We start from the raw sequence: 17,759 nt of genomic DNA, 5'->3' as shown, positions 1-17,759 counted from the left end.
CTGAAATGCGAGACTCTTAGACTGAAATGCGAGACCCTTAGACTGAAATGCGAGACTCTCAGACTGAAATGCGAGACCCTTAGACTGAAATGCGAGACCCTTAGACTGAAATGCGACACTCTTAGACTGAAATGCGACACTCTTAGACTGAAATGCGACACTCTTAGACTGAAATGCGACACTCTTAGACTGAAATGCGAGACTCTCTTAGACTGAAATGCGAGACCCTTAGACTGAAATGCGAGACTCTCTTAGACTGAAATGCGAGACTCTTAGACTGAAATGCGAGACTCTTAGACTGAAATGCGACACTCAGACTGAAATGCGAGACACTCAGACTGAAATGCGAGACCCTCAGACTGAAATGCGAGACCCTCAGACTGAAATGCGAGACTCTCTTAGACTGAAATGCGAGACCCTCAGACTGAAATGCGAGACCCTCAGACTGAAATGCGAGACCCTCAGACTGAAATGCGAGACTCTCTTAGACTGAAATGCGAGACCCTCAGACTGAAATGCGAGACCCTCAGACTGAAATGCGAGACCCTCAGACTGAAATGCGAGACCCTCAGACTGAAATGCGAGACTCTCTTAGACTGAAATGCGAGACCCTTAGACTGAAATGCGAGACTCTTAGACTGAAATGCGAGACCCTTAGACTGAAATGCGAGACCCTTAGACTGAAATGCGAGACTCTTAGACTGAAATGCGAGACCCTTAGACTGAAATGCGAGACTCAGACTGAAATGCGAGACTCTTAGACTGAAATGCGAGACTCTTAGACTGAAATGCGAGACTCTTAGACTGAAATGCGCGTTTCCCGTTTTGCCCATGTGATTCATTATTAGCTCAAATGATATATAATTATCTTTCTCTTCATCTCATTTCACTAATATGTAAATAACCCCTTCAGGGTACTCGGGAGTCCTTGAAAACAGCAAGTCGAAAGTGTCTTCCTTGAAAATCATGCCTGGTGTGAATGTGAACTGTCATTGAAGGGAAAGTGAAGCCCTCGTCTCTCACCATCCCGGATTTTAACTGGGAATCTGAAAATTAGGGATCTTTATTTAATTCAATGTTTTGTGTTAGATTAAATTAAATTTGTATGACATTTTATTGGGTTGAATACGGCATGGGCCAGGCATGGTGGCTCACACCTGTAATCCCAGCACTTTGGGAGGCCGAGGCGGGTGGATCACGAGGTCAAGAGATCGAGACCATCCTGGTCAACATGGTGAAACCCCGTCTCTACTAAAAATACAAAAAATTAGCTGGGCATGGTGGCACGTGCCTGTAATCCCAGCTACTCAGGAGGCTGAGGCAGGAGAATTGCCTGAACCCAGGAGGCGGAGGTTGCGGTGAGCCGAGATGGCGCCATTGCACTCCAGCCTGGGTAAGGAGCGAAACTCCGTCTCAAAAAAAAAAAAAAAAAAAAAAAAGAATAGGGCATTTAACATGCCTTTCTTTCTTTTTCTTTTCTTTTTTCTTTTTTTTTTAAGATGGAGTCTTACTCTGTCACCCAGGCTAGAATGTAGTGGAGCACTCTCCGCTCACCGCAACCTCTGCCTCCGGGTTCAAGCAATTCCCCTGCCTCAGCCTCCTGAGTAGCCGGGATTACAGGCACATGCCACCATGCCCAGCTGGATTTTGCATTTTTAGTAGAGATGGGTTTTACCATGTTGGTCAGGGTGGTCTCAAACTGCTGACCTCGTGATCCACCTGCCTTGGCCTCCCAAAGTGCTGGGATTACAGGCGTGAGCCACCGCACCCGGCCTCTATATTTTATTTTTAGAGACAGGGTCTTGCTCTGTTTCCCAGGCTGGAGTGCAATGAAGTGCCATAGCTCACTGCAGCCCTGACCTCTTGGCTCAAGTGATCCTCCTGCCTCAGCCTTCTGAGTAGCTGGGACTACACGTGTGTGCTGCCATGCATAGCCGATTTTTTTGTTTTCTTTTTTCTTGGCCGGAGCTGGGCTGGGACATAGCTGATTTTTTTTTGAGACAGAGTCTCACTCTGTCACCCAGGCTGGAGTAAGTGGTACAATCATGGCTCATTGCAGCCTTGATCTTCTGGCTCAAGCCATCCTCCCATGTCAGCCTCCACCCTGAGCCTCCCTGATAGCTGAAACTACAGGTGTGCATCACCGCGTCCTGCTAATTTTTTTTTTTTTTTGAGATGGAGTTTCGCTCTTGTTACCCGGGCTGGAGTGCAATGGCGCGATCTCGGCTCACCGCAACCTCCGCCTCCTGGGTTCAGGCAATTCTCCTGCCTCAGCCTCCTGAGTAGCTGGGATTACAGGCACGCGCCACCGTGCCCAGCTAATTTTTTGTATTTTTAGTAGAGACGGGGTTTCACCATGTTGACCAGGATGGTCTCGATCTCTTGACCTCGTGATCCACCCGCCTCGGCCTCCCAAAGTGCTGGGATTACAGGCGTGAGCCACTGTGCCTCACAATTTTTGTATTTTTTTTGTAGAGTTGGGGGTTTTGCTACGTTGCCCAGGCTGGCCTCAAACTCATGGGCTCAAGTGATCCTCCCACCTCAGCCTTCTGAGTAGCTGGGATTACAGGTATGAGCCACTGTGCCTGGCTTTGTGTAATTTAAAACCGTTTAAGGGCTGGGTGCAGTGGCTCGAACCTGTAATCCCAGCACTTTGGGAGGCCGAGGTGGGTGGATCACCTGAGATTGGGAGTTCGAGACCAGCCTGGCCAACATGGAGAAAACCTCATCTCTATTAAAAACACAAAATTAGCCGGGCGTGGTGGTGCATGCCTGTAATCCCAGTTACTTGGGAGGCTGAGGCAGGAGAATCTCTTGAGCCTGGGAGGCGGAGGTTTTGGTGAACTGAGATTGTGCCACTGCACTCCAGCCTGGGCAACAAGAGTGAAACTCCGTCTCAAAAATAAATAAGTAAATAAAACCATTTAAAGCAGTAATATGTGCTTAATATATGCTATCATAGAGAAGCTGGAACATGCAGATCAAACATGCACGTGCACACACACGCACACACAGATGTACACACAAATGCATGCATACATGCACACACAGGCGAGTGTGCACAGATGCGCGTATGCGTGCGTGCACGCACGCACACTCAGACACACACACACACACTCGGGCACCTCAGGGTGCAGCCTCCCGTCTCACCTGATGAAAGGGCGGGAGATGGCCAGCACAGTCCGAATGAACCACGAGGGGTGGACGATGATCAAGGACTTCAGGTTTTTCCGCAATCTGTGTGGGGCAGCAAACGAAGCAAGATGGGCTCCTGGGGTGAGCCCTGGGGAGGGAGGAGTTGGGCGGGCACGGGAGAGCCCAAGCAAGCATTCTGCTCATGCCACACGTGGTCTCCAGGCACCTGTCAGATCCCCGTCCCCATCCAAGACCTGGGGGTCCCGTGGCAGGATAAAGACACACCCTTGGGGTCCCTCAGACCCTAAGGTGGATGAGGTAGGTAGAGACCCTGTGGTGTGGAGGAGGTGAAGCAGGTGGGCGGTTATTTGAGCAGCTGAGATTGTATTTTCACCACCTAGTGCCCAAGGAGGGACCAGCCTGCCTTAGGGCCTCCTGCTAACCTGGGTGCAAGGTTGCATTGCCTGGGTTAATTATTTTCTATTTGTTTTTATTTGAGATGGAGTCTCACTCTGTCACCAGGCTGGAGGGCAGTGACGTGATCTTGGCTCATTCCAACCTCCGCCTCCCGGGTTCAAGGGGTTCTCCTGCCTCAGCCTTCCAAGTAGTTGGGACTACAGGCTTACGCCACCACGCCTGGCTTTTTTTTTTTTTTTTTGCATTTTTAGTAGAGACAGGGTTTCACTGTGATGGCCAGGATAGTCTTGATCTCCTGACCTCGTGATCTGCCTGCCTCGGCCTCCCAAAGTGCTGAGGCGTGAGCCACTGTACCTGGCCTGGCTGGGTCAATTTTAACATCACTCTGTGGCTATTCACGATAACCCAGAGGTGGAAGCAGCCCGTGTCCATAAACGGATGGATGGAATGGACAAACCAAATGTGGCATGTCCATACAATGGAATATTATGCAGCCATGAAAAGGAGGCTGGCTCTGACCCAGGCATCAATGTGGAGGCACCCTGAAGACACCATACTTAGTGAGAAAAGCCAGACGCAAAGCACAAATCCTGTGTGTTTCCAGACCTAGGAGTCCCTCGAGTCATCAGATTCACAGAGGTCGAAAGTGGGATGGGGTGGTGGTGCCAGGGCCCAGGAGAAGGAATAGGAGTGAGCGTTTCATGGGGACAGAGTCTGGCTCTGTCGCCCAGGCGGGAGTGCAGTGCTGTGATCTCAGCTTACTGCCACCTCCTCCCTCTGGGTTCCAGTGATTCTCCTGCCTCAGCTTCCCAAGTATCTGGGATCACAGGCAGGTACCACCGTGCCCGGCCAATTTTTGCATTTTTAAAGTATAGATGGGATTTCACTGTATGTTGGGCAGGCTGGTCTTCGACTCCCAATCTCAGGGGATCTGCCCACCTCATCCTCCCAAAGTGCTGGGATTGCAGGCATGAGCCCCTGCGCCCAGCCCCCCGTGTGGTTTTCATGCCCCCACTTGCACTTCCTGAGGCATCCCGCACCTCCGGTCAATCATCTGGTAGCACTTCTTCAGCCAGCCGATGCCAGGCATCCTCCGCCGGGGCGTGGCGCCGTTCAGGTACACGATCATGTAGTCCTCGGCTACCAGGAGCTCCAAGCTGCTGATGACATACCTGCTCACGGGGCACAGAAGGCAGGGACCCAACATGAAGGGGGCCAGTGTCAGGACACCTGTGGTGCCCACCCTGCCTGCCTCCGCCCCTGCCCCACCGGTCCAGGTGTTGTCTCCTGTCAATGGGGGACTGCAGGGGACATTGGGCGTGGATGATTCCCGCACACCCCACACGACTGTCAGTGGGTACCTTCCTGGGGCGGTTAACCTTTTGTTAGAGTCTTTTTTTTTTTTTTGGTGGGGGGGATGGAGTTTTGCTCTTGTTGCCCAGGTAGGAGTACAATGGCGCCATCTCAGGTCACCGCAACCTCTGCCTCCCGGGTTCAAGTGATTCTCCTGCCTCAGCCTCCCGAGTAGCTGGGACTACAGGCAGGCACCACCACGCCCAGCTAATTTTGTATTTTTAGTAGAGACGGGGGTTTCAGTCAGGCTGGAATAGAACTCCTGACCTCATGATCCACCCACCTCAGCCTCCCAATGTGCTGACCACCCTCACAAACCCCGTCTCTACTAAAAATACAAAAATTAGCTGGGCCTGGTGGTGCCTGCCTGTAGTCCCATCTACTTGGGAGGCTGAGGCAGGAGAATCGCTTGAGCCTGGGAGGTGCAGGTTGTGGTGAGCCGAGATCGTGCCATTGCACTCCAGCCTGGGCGACAAGAGCAAAACTCTGCCTCAAAAAGAAAAAAAAAACTTTTCCCAGAAGGATTACAGGCGTGAGCCACCACGATCGGCTTTTTTGTTTTTTTTTAAATTTTCAGACAGTCTTGCTCTGTCACCCAGGCTGGAGTGCGGTGACGCCATCTCAGGTCACTGCCACCTCTGCCTCCCAGGTTCAAGTGATTCTCCCACCTCAGCCTCCCGAGTAGCTGGGGCCACAGGCGCCCGAGACTATGCCCGGCTAATTTTTGTATTTTTAGTAGAGACGGGGTTTCACCATGTTGGCCAGGCTGGTCTCAAATTCCTGGGCTCAAGCCACCCTTCCAGCTCAGCCTCCCAAAGTGCTGGGATTGCAGGCGTGAGCCACCGCGCCAGGCATGGGGCTGGGAACGTTACTCATGACGCTGGTAAGAGCTGTCATGACGATGGGCTCTGCCTATCAGCTCTCGGGTGCTGTGTGTACATCTCCTGTACCTGTCATAATAAAACGACACCTGTGTGTCTTTGGGCAGGTGACTCAACCTCTCTGTATTCCCATGCCTGGGTCTACAGGTGTCCCCCACCTCACCCAGCTCATTCTGTATTTTTTGTAGAGATGGGCTTGCGCTATATCGCCAAGTATAAACAGGCTGCTCCCAGACTCCTGGCCTTGAGCCGTCCTCCTGCCCTGGCCCGTCCTGCGGGTCCTTACCCATAGAATGGGAGGCAATGGTATCTACCCCATAGGGTTATGGTCAGGGTGGGGTGTGAGAGCAGACGGGGAGCACTCAGCTATAGATGATAGAGGAACAGAAGGAGGAAGAGGAGAAAGGTAGAGGGAGGACGGAGAAGGAAGAGGAGGAGGAGAGGGAGGAAGGGGAGAAGGAAGAGGAGGAGGAGAGGGAGGAAGGGGAGAAGGAAGAGGAGAGGGAGGAAGGGGAGAAGGAAGAGGAGGAGGAGAGGGAGGAAGGGGAGAAGGAAGAGGAGGAGAGGGAGGAAGGGGAGAAGGAAGAGGAGGAGGAGAGGGAGGAAGGGGAGAAGGAAGAGGAGGAGGAGAGGGAGGAAGGGGAGAAGGAAGAGGAGAGGGAGGAAGGGGAGAAGGAAGAGGAGGAGGAGAGGGAGGAAGGGGAGAAGGAAGAGGAGGAGGAGAGGGAGGAAGGGGAGAAGGAAGAGGAGGAGGAGAGGGAGGAAGAGGAGAAGGAAGAGGAGGAAGGGGAAAAGGAAGAGGAGGGTTAGGAAGGGGAGGAGGGGGAAGGAGGAGGATTGGGAGGAGGAAGGGAAGGGGAGGAAGTGGGGAGGAGGAGGGGGAGGAGGGAGAGAAGGAGGAGAAAGAGGAGGAGGAGGGGGAGGTGGAGAAAGTGGGGAGGGGGAGGCGGAGGAGGAAAGGGAGAACAGGTGGCCCAGAAGGAAGGCCACTGTGAGCCTGGGGCCAGCAGGGACAGATCCAGGTCTGCGGCCACCACGCCCTTCCCTGGTGCCAGGCAGGCTTCCCAGAGCCACACACGGTGCAGTCCTTGCAGCCTGGTGCCCCTGTGTCCAGGGAGGCGCCGGGACGGGCGGACACTCACAGGAAGAGGTTCTCCATGATGTAGTGGTAGTCGGGGAGGCCGCTGTCCGGGAGGAAGCAGGCCGCGAAGACGATGATGGCGTTGAGGCCTTCACCGTAGTACCCTGCGGGGGGGCGGCAGCTCAGCAACGTCCGACTCCTCCCCCAGCCCTGAGCCACCTCGCACGTGCCACCCACCACGTCCCGGTGCCCACATGCTCTGCAGGGTGTGGCTTTGAGCCACGGCAGCCAGCGACCCCTTCGGTGGGGAGCGACAGCGACCATCAGGGACCCCCACCGCCGCCTGCCCGGCCATGCACGCCTCGCCCGCAGCCCGTCCACCCCACGCAGGTTGATGGCCTAACATCCACATGCGTGACATGAAGAGTCCAAGATGCAGAGAGGGGCACCCACGAGCCTCCTCCTGGGTCTCACCTCCATGGGTGACCACCTTCATGTAAGGCCGGATCATGTGCAGGTCTATGCGGTGCTCCTGCTCCCCGATGATCACCGTCCGCCACAGGCGCCCGTTGGCGGCGCTGCCGTCCTCCGTCGCGCCGTCCCCAAATAGATCCGCGCTGTCCCCGGGCATGTTCTTGGCGGTGGCCACGGGGGTGTCATCTAGAAGCAGGCCGGGGACAGCCGCATGGACGGCTGAGTGCAGACAGCTCCCGCCCCCCAGCTCCGCCTTCCTTCCCCTTTCCCAGCTCCACGTGTCCTTTGCTTCTCCGTCACCTGTCACCTGGCTGCCCTTCTCCATCACCTGGCTGCCCTTCTCCATCACCTGGCTGCCCTTCTCCGTCACCTGGCTGCCCTTCTCCGTCACCTGGCTGCCCTGCTGACCCATTTCCTCTCCTACTCCCTCTTCAAGGCCTGGCTCACATGCTGCCTCCTCCTCTGCTACGTTGTTCGATAGCACAATAGGAGGGGTGCCAGGAGGGTCCATCTGCCATTCGCCCCTGCAACTTTTTTTTGAGACAGGGTCTCCGTCTGTCACCCAGGCTGGAACGCTGTGGTGCTGTCTCAGCTCACTGCATCCTTCACCTCCTGGGTTCCAGCAATTCTCCTGCCTTAGCCTCCCAAGTAGCTGAGACTACAGTCATGTGCCACCACACCCGGCTAATTTTTGTATTTTTAGTAGAGACAGAGCTTCACCATGTTGGCCAGGCTGGTCTTGAACTCCTGACCTCAGGTGATCTGCCCGCCTCCCAGAGTACTGGGATTACAGGTGTGAGCCACCATGCCTGGCCTTTTGTGGTCTGTCTTTCTGATTATCTGTGTGTGCAGATAGGGACCAGAACTGTCTTTTTTTTGAGACAGAGTTTCGCTCTTTCACCCAAGCTGCAGTGCAATGGTGCAGTCTCAGCTCACTGCACCCTCTGCCTTCTGGTTTCAAGCAATTCTCCTGCCTCGGCCTCCCGAGTAGCTGGGATTACAGGCACCCGCCACCGTGCCCAGCTAATTTTTGTATTTTTAGTAGAGATGGGGTTTCACCACGTTGGCCAGGCTGGTCTCGAACTCCTGACCTTGTGATCCGCCCGCCTCGGCCTCCCAAAGTGCTGGGATTACAGGCTTGAGCCACCGCGCCCGGCCTGACCGTCTCTTCTTATCACAGCCCTGCCATATCCGCTGCACCTGAATCAGGACGTGCCCGGAAGCAAATGCTCTGAAAGTATTTGTTGCATGCACTGAAGACAGCTCGCCGGGGTCTTGGTCGCCTTTGAGAGTCTGATGAAAACCACGTTCCACAGGAAACTTCACAAGCTCACAAGAAAAATGTGTATCAAATTTCAGGGGCAAGCTCACAGCTGTGATCCCAGCACTTTGGGAGGCCGGGGTGGGTGGATCACTTGAAGCCAGGAATTTGAGACCAGCCTGGGCTACATGGGGAAACCTTGTCTCTACTAAAAATAGAAACATTAGCCAGCTATGGTGGTGCACCCCTGTAATCCTGGCTACTTGGGAGGCTGAGGCGGGAGAATGGCTTGAACCCGGGAGGTGGAGGATGCAGTGAGCCGAGATAGCGCCATTGCACTCCAGCCTGGGCTGTAATCCTGGCTACTTGGGAGGCTGAGGCGGGAGAATGGCTTGAACCCGGGAGGTGGAGGATGCAGTGAACCGAGATAGCGCCATTGCACTCCAGCCTGGGCGACAGAGGGAGACCCTGTCTCAAAAACAAAAAAACCCAGAGGGGTGAATGGCGGATGGACCCTCCTCCTGACACCCCTCCTATTCTGCTGTCAGACAACAGACCTTATTCCTTCTGTCTAATTGTATGTTGGTGCCCATTCACCAACCCCTCTCTCTCTTTTTTTTTAAGACGGGAGTCTCGCTCTGTGGCCCAGGCTGGGACCACTGCAACCTCCAACTCCCGGGTCCTGGTTCAAGTGATTCTCCTGCCTCTGCCCCCTGAGTAGCTGGGATTACAGGCGCCCGCCACCACGCCCGGCTAATTTTGGTGTTTTTAGTAGAGACGGGGTTTCACCATGTTGGCCAGTCTGCTGGAACTCCTCACCTGGTGATCCGCCCGCCTCAGCCTCCCAAAATGATCGCAGGTGTGAGCCACCGCGCCTGGCCTTACCCTCTCTCTCTCTTTTTTTTTAACTTTGATTTTTGACACAGGGTCTCACTCTGGTGTCCATGTTGGATGCAGTGGTGCAAAATCACATCGCACGGCAGCCTTGACCTCCTGCGCTCAAGGCTAGACAGCTTAGAGCCCCTGCCCCGCCTGTGACTCTCTGAGCCTTTGAGAATCCAGAGGTGGAAAGCCAGGGGGGCGGGGCGGGGGGGTCCAGCAGGTGCCACAGGGACCCTGCCCATTACCTTCCCACTCCAGTTCATTGCCATTCCCCAGGAACTCCAGGGAGTCGGTCTCATCGGGGGTCTCGATGTCATCCACGTTAATATCCAGGTCATCGGGGGTGTCCAAGAAGTCATCGGACAGCAGGGACCCCTCGCTCTGATCCAGGGAAATGTTGATCTCCGGCGCCACCAGCGTCTTCTTCTTACGATGCGCTCCGCTGAAGTTTAGAGTGCTGGGAGGTGCTGCAGGGAGACGGGAGAGCAGAGACAAGCCTCGCTTTCTCTCTTTTACCGCCTCCCCATGTTCCTACCTGGCGGAAGCTGTTTTACCGCACAGGAAGAGGGAGGAGGGGGCAGGCTCCCTCCTGTGTGCGTGCCATGGTCCGGGGCTGGGAAGCAGACATCAGCTCCCGACAGCGGCCAATGTTATAACCGCTGTCCTGTGGGTGGGGGCGGGGCACCTGCCTCAGAGATTAAGGCTGGATGCTTGGACGTTGGGTAGACCTGGGTTCAAAGCTTGGCTTTGGGCTGGGTGCGGTGGCTCAGGCCTGTCATCCCAGCACTTTGGGAGGCCGAGGCTGGCAGATCACCTGAGGTCAGGAGTTTGAGACCAGCCTGGCCAACATGTCAAAACACCATTTCTACTAAAAATACAAAAATGAGCCGGGTGTGGTGGCGCGTGCCTGTAATCCCAGCTACTCAGGTGGCTGAGGCAGGAGAACAGCTTGAACCCGGGAGGCAGAGGTCGCAGTGAGCAGAAATCCAGCCACTGCACTCCAGCCTGGGCAACAAGAGCAAAACTCTGGCTGGGCCCAGTGGTTTATGTCTGTAATCCCCGTACTTTGGGAGGCTGAGGCAGGTGGATCACGAGGTCAGGAGTTCGAGACCAGCCAGACCCATGTGGTGAAACCCTGTCTCTACTAAAAATACAAAAATTAGCCAGGCATGGTGGTGGGCACCTGTAATCCCAGCTACTCGGGAGGCTGAGGCAGGAGAATGGCTTGAACCTGGGAAGTGTAGGTTGCAGTGAGCCGAGATCGTGCCACTGCACTCCAGCCTGGGCTACAGAGCAAGATTCCGTCAAAAAAAAAAAAAAAAGCAAAACTCCATCTCAAAACATGAGTAAATAAATACATAAGCAAGAAGAGACCATCTCCTGCGCAGACAAATTGTGAAGGCACTGCGTCCTCTTCCAGCCTCTCCCTGACTCCCACCCTCCTGTCTCCACTCGTGACGGTCCTGTGAGGACATCAGGCCACCTGGAGAACGTAGGATCCGGGAGCATCTGCTATTTTAGAGTTCTCCAGGGAAACAAATCCAATAGAGGTGTGTGGTATGTGTGTCTGTGTGTGTGTGTGTGTGTGTGTCTGTGTGTATGTATTTTTTCTGTACATATGGAAGAAAAAGGAAGAAATGTATTTTAAGGAATTAGCTCACGTGATCACAGAGACTGACAAGATCTAAATCTGCAGGGCGGGCCAGCGGGTGGGATGCCGAGGGAAGGGCTGATGTTGCCTGTGTGTCCGCAGGCAGAATTGTCTCTGCCTGGGGGAACCTCGGTCTTCTTCTCTTAAAACCTTCAACTGATTAGATGAGGCCCACCCACATCACAGACAGCTGCCTGCTTGAAGTCCACAAAATTTTTTTATTTTTATGTTTATTTTTTGGTGGAATCTCACTCTGTCACCCAGGCTGGAGTGCAGTGGTGCAATCTCGGCCCACCGCAACCTCCGCCTTCTGGGCTCAAGCAATTCTCCTGCCTCAGCCTCCCAAGTAGCTGGGATTACAGGCATGTGCCATCATTCCCAGCTAATTTTTTTGTATTTTTAGTAGAGATGGGGTTTCACCGTGTTAGCCAGGATGGTCTCGGTCTCCTGACCTCGTGATCCGCCCGCCTCGGCCTCCCTAAGTGCTGGGATTACAGGCGTGAGCCACCGCGCCGGGCCAGCCGCTGACATTTCTAGTTATAGCCCCAGGCAGGGCTGAAACCCATAAACAGTGGGCCTGTTTCTGCCCTTCTGTGGACAGGGAAACTTACAGGATGTGTCTCCCACTGGGCTGCCAAGCAGTTCCACCCCGGTCTCTTCTGGGAGCAGCCTGCGGAGCCATCCAGGGCATCAGTCGCCGGGCACCGGAGATTCAGCCAGAGGAGTGTGGAATGACCCAGACAGGTCCGGCCAGGCCAGTCAGTCAAGACAGTAACAAAAGGAAAACACGTTTAGTTCCGGGGACTCACTGGACCCACATATCTACATTTGTTTTGGAGACAGGACTTCAGTCTGTCATCCAGGCTGGAGTGCAGTGTGGTGATCATGTAACCCCCCCCCCGCCTCCTGGACGAGAGATCCTCCTGCCTCAGCCTCCTGGGTAGCTGGGACTGCAGGTGCACACCACCATGGCTGGCTAATTTTTGTAGTTTTTTGTAGAGATGGGGTCTCGCTATGTTGCCCTGGCTGCTCTTGAACTCCTGGGGTCAAGTGTCTCCCCATCTTGGCCTCCCAAAGTGCTGGGATTACAGGCGTGAGCCACCACGCTCTATATGTTTTTTCTCTTTTTTTTGGGGGTGGGGGACGGAGTCTCGCTCTGTTGCTCAGGCTTGTGTGAAGTGGTGCGATCTTGGCTCAGTGCAACCTCTGCCTCCCAGGTTCAAGCAATTCTCCTGCCTCCGCCTCCCAAGTAGCTGGGATTGCAGGCGCACACCACCACGCCTGGCTAATTTTAGTAGAGACAGGGTTTCACCGTGTTGGCCAAGCTGGTCTTGAACTCCTGAGCTCATGCAATCCACCCCCCTCGGCCTCCCAAAGTGCTGGGATTACAGGCGTGAGCCACCACGCCCCGCCGGTTTTCTCTTTAACAGAGGAAAGAAATCACAATGCATGAGGGCTGAGGGCTCCTTTCAGAGCATAAAATTAACATTGAGCCTTGCGGAGTTTTTTTGAGACAGAGTTTCGCTCTTGTTACCCAGGCTGGAGTGCAATGGCGCGATCTCGGCTCACCACAACCTCCGCCTCCCGGGTTCAGGCAATTCTCCTGCCTCAGCCTCCTGAGTAGCTGGGATTACAGGGACACACCAGCATGCCCAGCTAATTTTTTGCATTTTTAGTAGAGACGGGGTTTCACCATGTTGACCAGGATGGTCTCGATCTCTTGACCTCGTGATCCACCCGCCTCGGCCTCCCAAAGTGCTGGGATTACAGGCTTGAGCCACTGCACCCGGCCGAGTTTTTGACTCTTAAATGCAGCAAGAAGTATTTTTAAAAAATTAAAAATTAAATAAATAAACCGACCGGGCGTGGTGGCTCACGTCTGTAATCCCAGCACTTTGGGAGGCTGAGGTGCGCGGTTCATGAGATAAGGAGTTTGAGACCAGCCTGGCCAACACGGCGAAACCCCATCTCTACTAAGAATACAAAAATTAGCTGGGTGTGGCGGCGGGCACCTGTAATCCCAGCTACACAGGAGGCCGAGGCAGGGGAATCGCTTGAACCTGGGGGCGGAGGCTGCAGTGAGCCGAGACTGTGTCATTGTACCCCAGCCTGGGCAACAGAGCAAGACTCTATCTCAAATAAAACAAAATAAAAAAAGAAAAAATTAAATAACCCGAGTCAGCCAGAAGAGATCTCTACACCAATGCTGGAACAGTTCGTGCAACCAAATAAATAAGGAAATATTGAATTATAACCCAAGATACAAAATAAATGTCTGTGACTCTGTATAGATACAAATGTCAGAACAGATAAACAGGAGAGAAGAGACACATTTTTTGGTGCAGAAGAATTGCAAATAATTTATGTACATATCTGCCCTCAAGGAAAAGAAGGATAACTGGATAACTCTCTGTAGGCCGTGTGGAGTGAGGTCATTCTAAAAAATAGAGGATGGAGGGCCGGGCGCAGTGGCTTAAGCCTGTAATCCCAGCACTTTGGGAGGCCGAGGCAGGTGCATCACGAGGTCAAGAGATCGAGACCAGCCTGGTCAACACGGTGAAACCCCGTCTCTACTAAAAATACAAAAAATTAGCTGGGCATGGTGGCACGTGCCTGTAATCCCAGCTACTTGGGAGGCTGAGGTAGGAGAATTGCCTGAGCCCAGGAGGCGGAGGTTGCGGTGAGCCGAGATCACGCCATTGCACTCCAGCCTGGGTGACAAGAGCGAAACTCTGTCTCAAAAAAAAAAAAAAAAAAAGAGAAAAGAAAAGAGGACATTAGGAAAAACTAGGAAAATCTAAAACAGCGTGGACTTTGGTAACTAATAATGTGTCAATACCGATTAATTAATGGGGACATATAAAATATACACAACTAATACCAGATGTTAATTTTGGGAGAAATTAGGGACCGAGTCTACAGGAATTCTCCATGCTAACTTTGCAACTTTTCCTTTCCTTTTTTTTTTTTTTTGAGACAGAGCCTCACTCTGTTACCCAGGCTGGAGTGCAATGGCGCGATCTCGGCTCACTGAAACCTCCGCCTCCCGGGTTCAAGCGATTCTCATGTCTTAGCCTCCCGAGTAGCTGGGACTACAGCCATGCACCACCACGGCTGGCTAATTTTTACATTTTTAGTAGATGGGGTTTTGCCATGTTGGCCAGGCTCGTCTCGAACTCCCGGCCTCATGTGATCCACCCTCCTCATCCTCCCAAAGTGCTGGGATTACAGGTGAGAGCCACGGCGCCGAGCCCCGGACCTCTTGAAGCCACAGCTTGTGCTGCCCAAGTTTAATCCGGGTGTTCTGTGTCCTTGGCTGCCCGAGGAAATATTCCATTCCGGGCAGAAGGTTTTGCATGGGGCTGCGAGAGGTCCCAGCGACAGGGCGTGCTGACTCAGGACTGCCTGGCTGCAGCCCCATTCACGTGTGTGACGCGGCACTCCTGGCTCAGCTGCAAGGCAAGCTGTTTAGACAGGAAGGGTGGTGGAGCGCATCTTCCTTTCCTTTAAAAAAATGACTTACTGGCCGGGTGCCGTAGCTCATGCCTGTAATCCCAGCACTTTGGGAGGCCTAGGCGGGCAAATCACCTGAGGTCAGGAGTTCGATACCAGCCTGGCTAACATGGCGAAACCCCGTCTCTACTAAAAAAATACAAAAAGCAGCTGGGCGTGGTGGTGCGTGCCTGTAATCCCAGCTACCTGGGAGGCCGAGGCAGGAGAATTGCTTGAACCCGGGAGGCTGAAGCTGCAGTGAGCTGAGATTGTGCCCCTGCACTCCAGCCTGGGCAACAGAGTGAGTCTCTGTCTCAAAAAAAAAAAAAGAGATTTATTCCCTCATTTCTGTTCCACTTAGGGCACGAGTCGGTAGCCTTTTGGGGGCAGAATCTATGCTTTTTCACTCTCTCTTTCCCTCCCTCTCTCTTTTCTTTATTCACCCATTCATCAAATGTTCTTTGAGTAACCACTGTGTCTTCAGTGCATCTACGGGGCTTGGAGGTAAAGGATAAATCACATGTCACCCTCCTATGCACAGCAAAGATCAAAATGGGGTGGATGTCCAAAGAAAACCCATACTTCAATGTTCATAGCAGCGTAATTCATAAACGCCAGAAAGTGGAAACAGACAGATGACCGGATCAACACAGGTGGTATATCCATTCAGTGGAATACTATTCAGCCCTGAAAAGGAACGAGGTTCTGACACAGGCCACAGTGTGGATGCACCTTGAGGACATCATGTTCAGGGAGAGACACCAGACACAAAAGGCCACATAGCACTCCAGCCTAGGCAAGAGTGACACTCTGATCAAAAAAATAAAAAAAAGAAATGTCTTGAATAGGTAAATGCTACGTGGGAAGTAGATACGGGGATTGGCGGGGAGGATGAAGATGGGGGTTGACTTAATGGAATAGGATTTTCTCTCAGGGTGATGAAAATGTCTTCAAATTAGATAGAGGTGGGGTTGTGTAACATGAATGGACTCACTGCCACCATATGGTGCACTTTGAAACAATAAATTCAAGTTTTGTGAATTTCCCCTCAATTTTTATGTTATTTTACGTTTTCTCGCTGTCACCCAGGCTGGAGTGCAGTGGCACAATCTTGGCTCACTGCAACGTCCGCCTCCCAGGTTCAAGCAGTTCTTCTGCCTCAGCCTCCCAAGTAGCTGGGATTACAGGCACCTGCCACCACGCCCAGCTAATTTTTGTATTTTTAGTAGAGACAGGGTTTCACCACGTTGGCCAGGCTGCTCTTGAACTCCTGACCTCAGGGGATCCACCTGCCTCTGCCTCCCAAAGTGCTGGGATTACAGGTGTGAGCCACCGTACCTGGCCTCACCTCATTTTTGTTTTTTTTTTTTTTGAGATGGAGTTTTGGTCTTGTTGCCCAGGCTGGAGTGCAGTGTTGCAATCTCAGCTCACCACAATCTCCGCTTCCTGGGTTCAAGCAATTCTGCCTCAGCTTCCCGAGTAGCTGGGACAGCAGGTGCGTCATCACGCCCAGCTAATTTTTGTATTTTAGTAGAGACGGGGTTTCACCATGTTGACCAGGATGGTCTCGATATCTTGACCTCATGATCCGCCCACCTTGGCTTCCCAATGTGCTGGGATTACAGGCGTGAGCCACCATGCCCAGCCTTTTTTTTTTTTAAAGCAAGCTTTGGCCAGGCACAAGGTGGCCCACGGCTATAATCCCAGCACTTTGGAAAGCTGACGTGGGAGGGTCCCTTGAGCCCAGGAGTTTGAGATCGGCCTGGGCAACACAGTGAGACTCCATTTCTACAAAAAATAAAACACCAGGCATGCTGGCATGTGCCTGCAGTCCCAGCTATTCGGAGGCCAAGGTGGGAGGATCTGTTGAGCCCAGGAGGTGAGGGCTGCAGTGAGCTGTGATGGAGCCACTGCACTCCAGCCTGGGAGACAAAGGAACGAAGAATGAACTCACATGCCCATTCACGAGGTTGATGCAAACCAGTGCTGCAGAATTGCAGGCTGATGGCTGACGCGCCAAGCCTGGTTGTGTCCTGCCCACACAGCGTTTAAAACACATTTCCCATTTGCTGTCAAGGAAGAGATGTGATGCAAAAACTCTCGAGTTCTGGCTGGGCTCGGGGGCTCGCCCTGTAATCCCAGCACTTTGGGAGGCCTCGGCGGGCAGATCACCAGAGGTCAGGAGTTCAAGACCAGCCCGGCCAACACGGTGAAACCCCGTCTTTACTAAAAGTACAAAAAAGAGTTAGCTGGACGTGGTGGCTCATGCTTGTTATCTCAGCTACTTGGGAGGCCGAAGAGGGCAGATAACCTGAGGTCAGGAGTTCAAGACCAGCCTAGCCAACGTGGCAAAACCCCATCTCTACCAAAAATACAAAAATTAGCCGGGCGTGGTGGTGCATGTCTGTAACCCCAGCTACTCGGGAGGTTGAGGCAGGAGAATTGCTTGAATCTGGGAGGCAGAGGTTGCAGTGAGCCGAGATCGAGCCACTGCACTCCAGCCTGGGCAACAGCGCGAGACTCCATCTCAAAAAAAAAAAAAAAAGTCTAGATATCTATGATTTCTTGAATCTGAAGACCTCTCCTTCCAAACTGGTACCGATCAGCAGGAAGTGTCCTCCGATGCCCTCCTGGGTGTTAGAATTTCCCTCTAGCTCCTTCTTTGCCTCCCCAGCACCCACCGGCATCTGAGTCTACGATTCCCGCTGTTGTAGAATCTTCTAGAATCATAACTTACACCATGGACAGAGTACCCACCGTGTGCCAGGCATGGCACTGGGATGTTCACAGCATAATCCTACTTATTTCTTAGAGCCCATTTCACAGAGGAGGAAATAGCTGGGCCAGCGGCCCCTGCCCAAGGTGGCAGAGCTGAGAGATTCCATCCATGCCAGCCTGACTACGCCAGCCTGGGGTGCTTGGTCACTGCCCCCTTGTGCCCAGTTGGACACATGCACAAACCCCAGTGGGGACTTAAAAAAAGGCACAGTGGCTCAGCCTGTAACCCCAGCACTTTGGGAGACTGAGGCGGGCAGATCACCTGAGGTCAGGAGTTCGAGACCAGCCTGGCCAACGTGGTGAAACCCCATCTCTACTAAAAATACAAAAATTAGCCGGGCGTGGTGGCACCTG

At 53.2% G+C, this 17,759-nt stretch overlaps 1 protein-coding gene across 1 annotated transcript in view; it reads right to left on the bottom strand.

Annotated features, from left to right (window-relative positions):
* Nucleotides 1-17,759, bottom strand: part of ATCAY (ATCAY kinesin light chain interacting caytaxin) — a 48,257-nt gene that overhangs the window by 17,611 nt on the left and 12,887 nt on the right. Inside the window, exons 3-8 of the mRNA XM_035286244.3 lie at nt 11,747-11,805; nt 9,730-9,951; nt 7,342-7,527; nt 6,929-7,031; nt 4,593-4,724; nt 3,151-3,237 (exon numbers count right to left, since the gene is read on the bottom strand). Of these exons, the coding sequence (XP_035142135.1) occupies nt 3,151-3,237; nt 4,593-4,724; nt 6,929-7,031; nt 7,342-7,527; nt 9,730-9,951; nt 11,747-11,805 (789 nt within the window). The remainder of the gene's footprint in view (nt 1-3,150; nt 3,238-4,592; nt 4,725-6,928; nt 7,032-7,341; nt 7,528-9,729; nt 9,952-11,746; nt 11,806-17,759) is intronic.

This window comes from Callithrix jacchus, chromosome 22 (genome assembly GCF_049354715.1).
Source record: "Callithrix jacchus isolate 240 chromosome 22, calJac240_pri, whole genome shotgun sequence".
Taxonomy (NCBI): Eukaryota; Metazoa; Chordata; class Mammalia; order Primates; family Cebidae; genus Callithrix; species Callithrix jacchus.
Note: the sequence above shows the minus strand (reverse complement) of the source record. Positions and strands in the feature narration are given on the sequence as shown.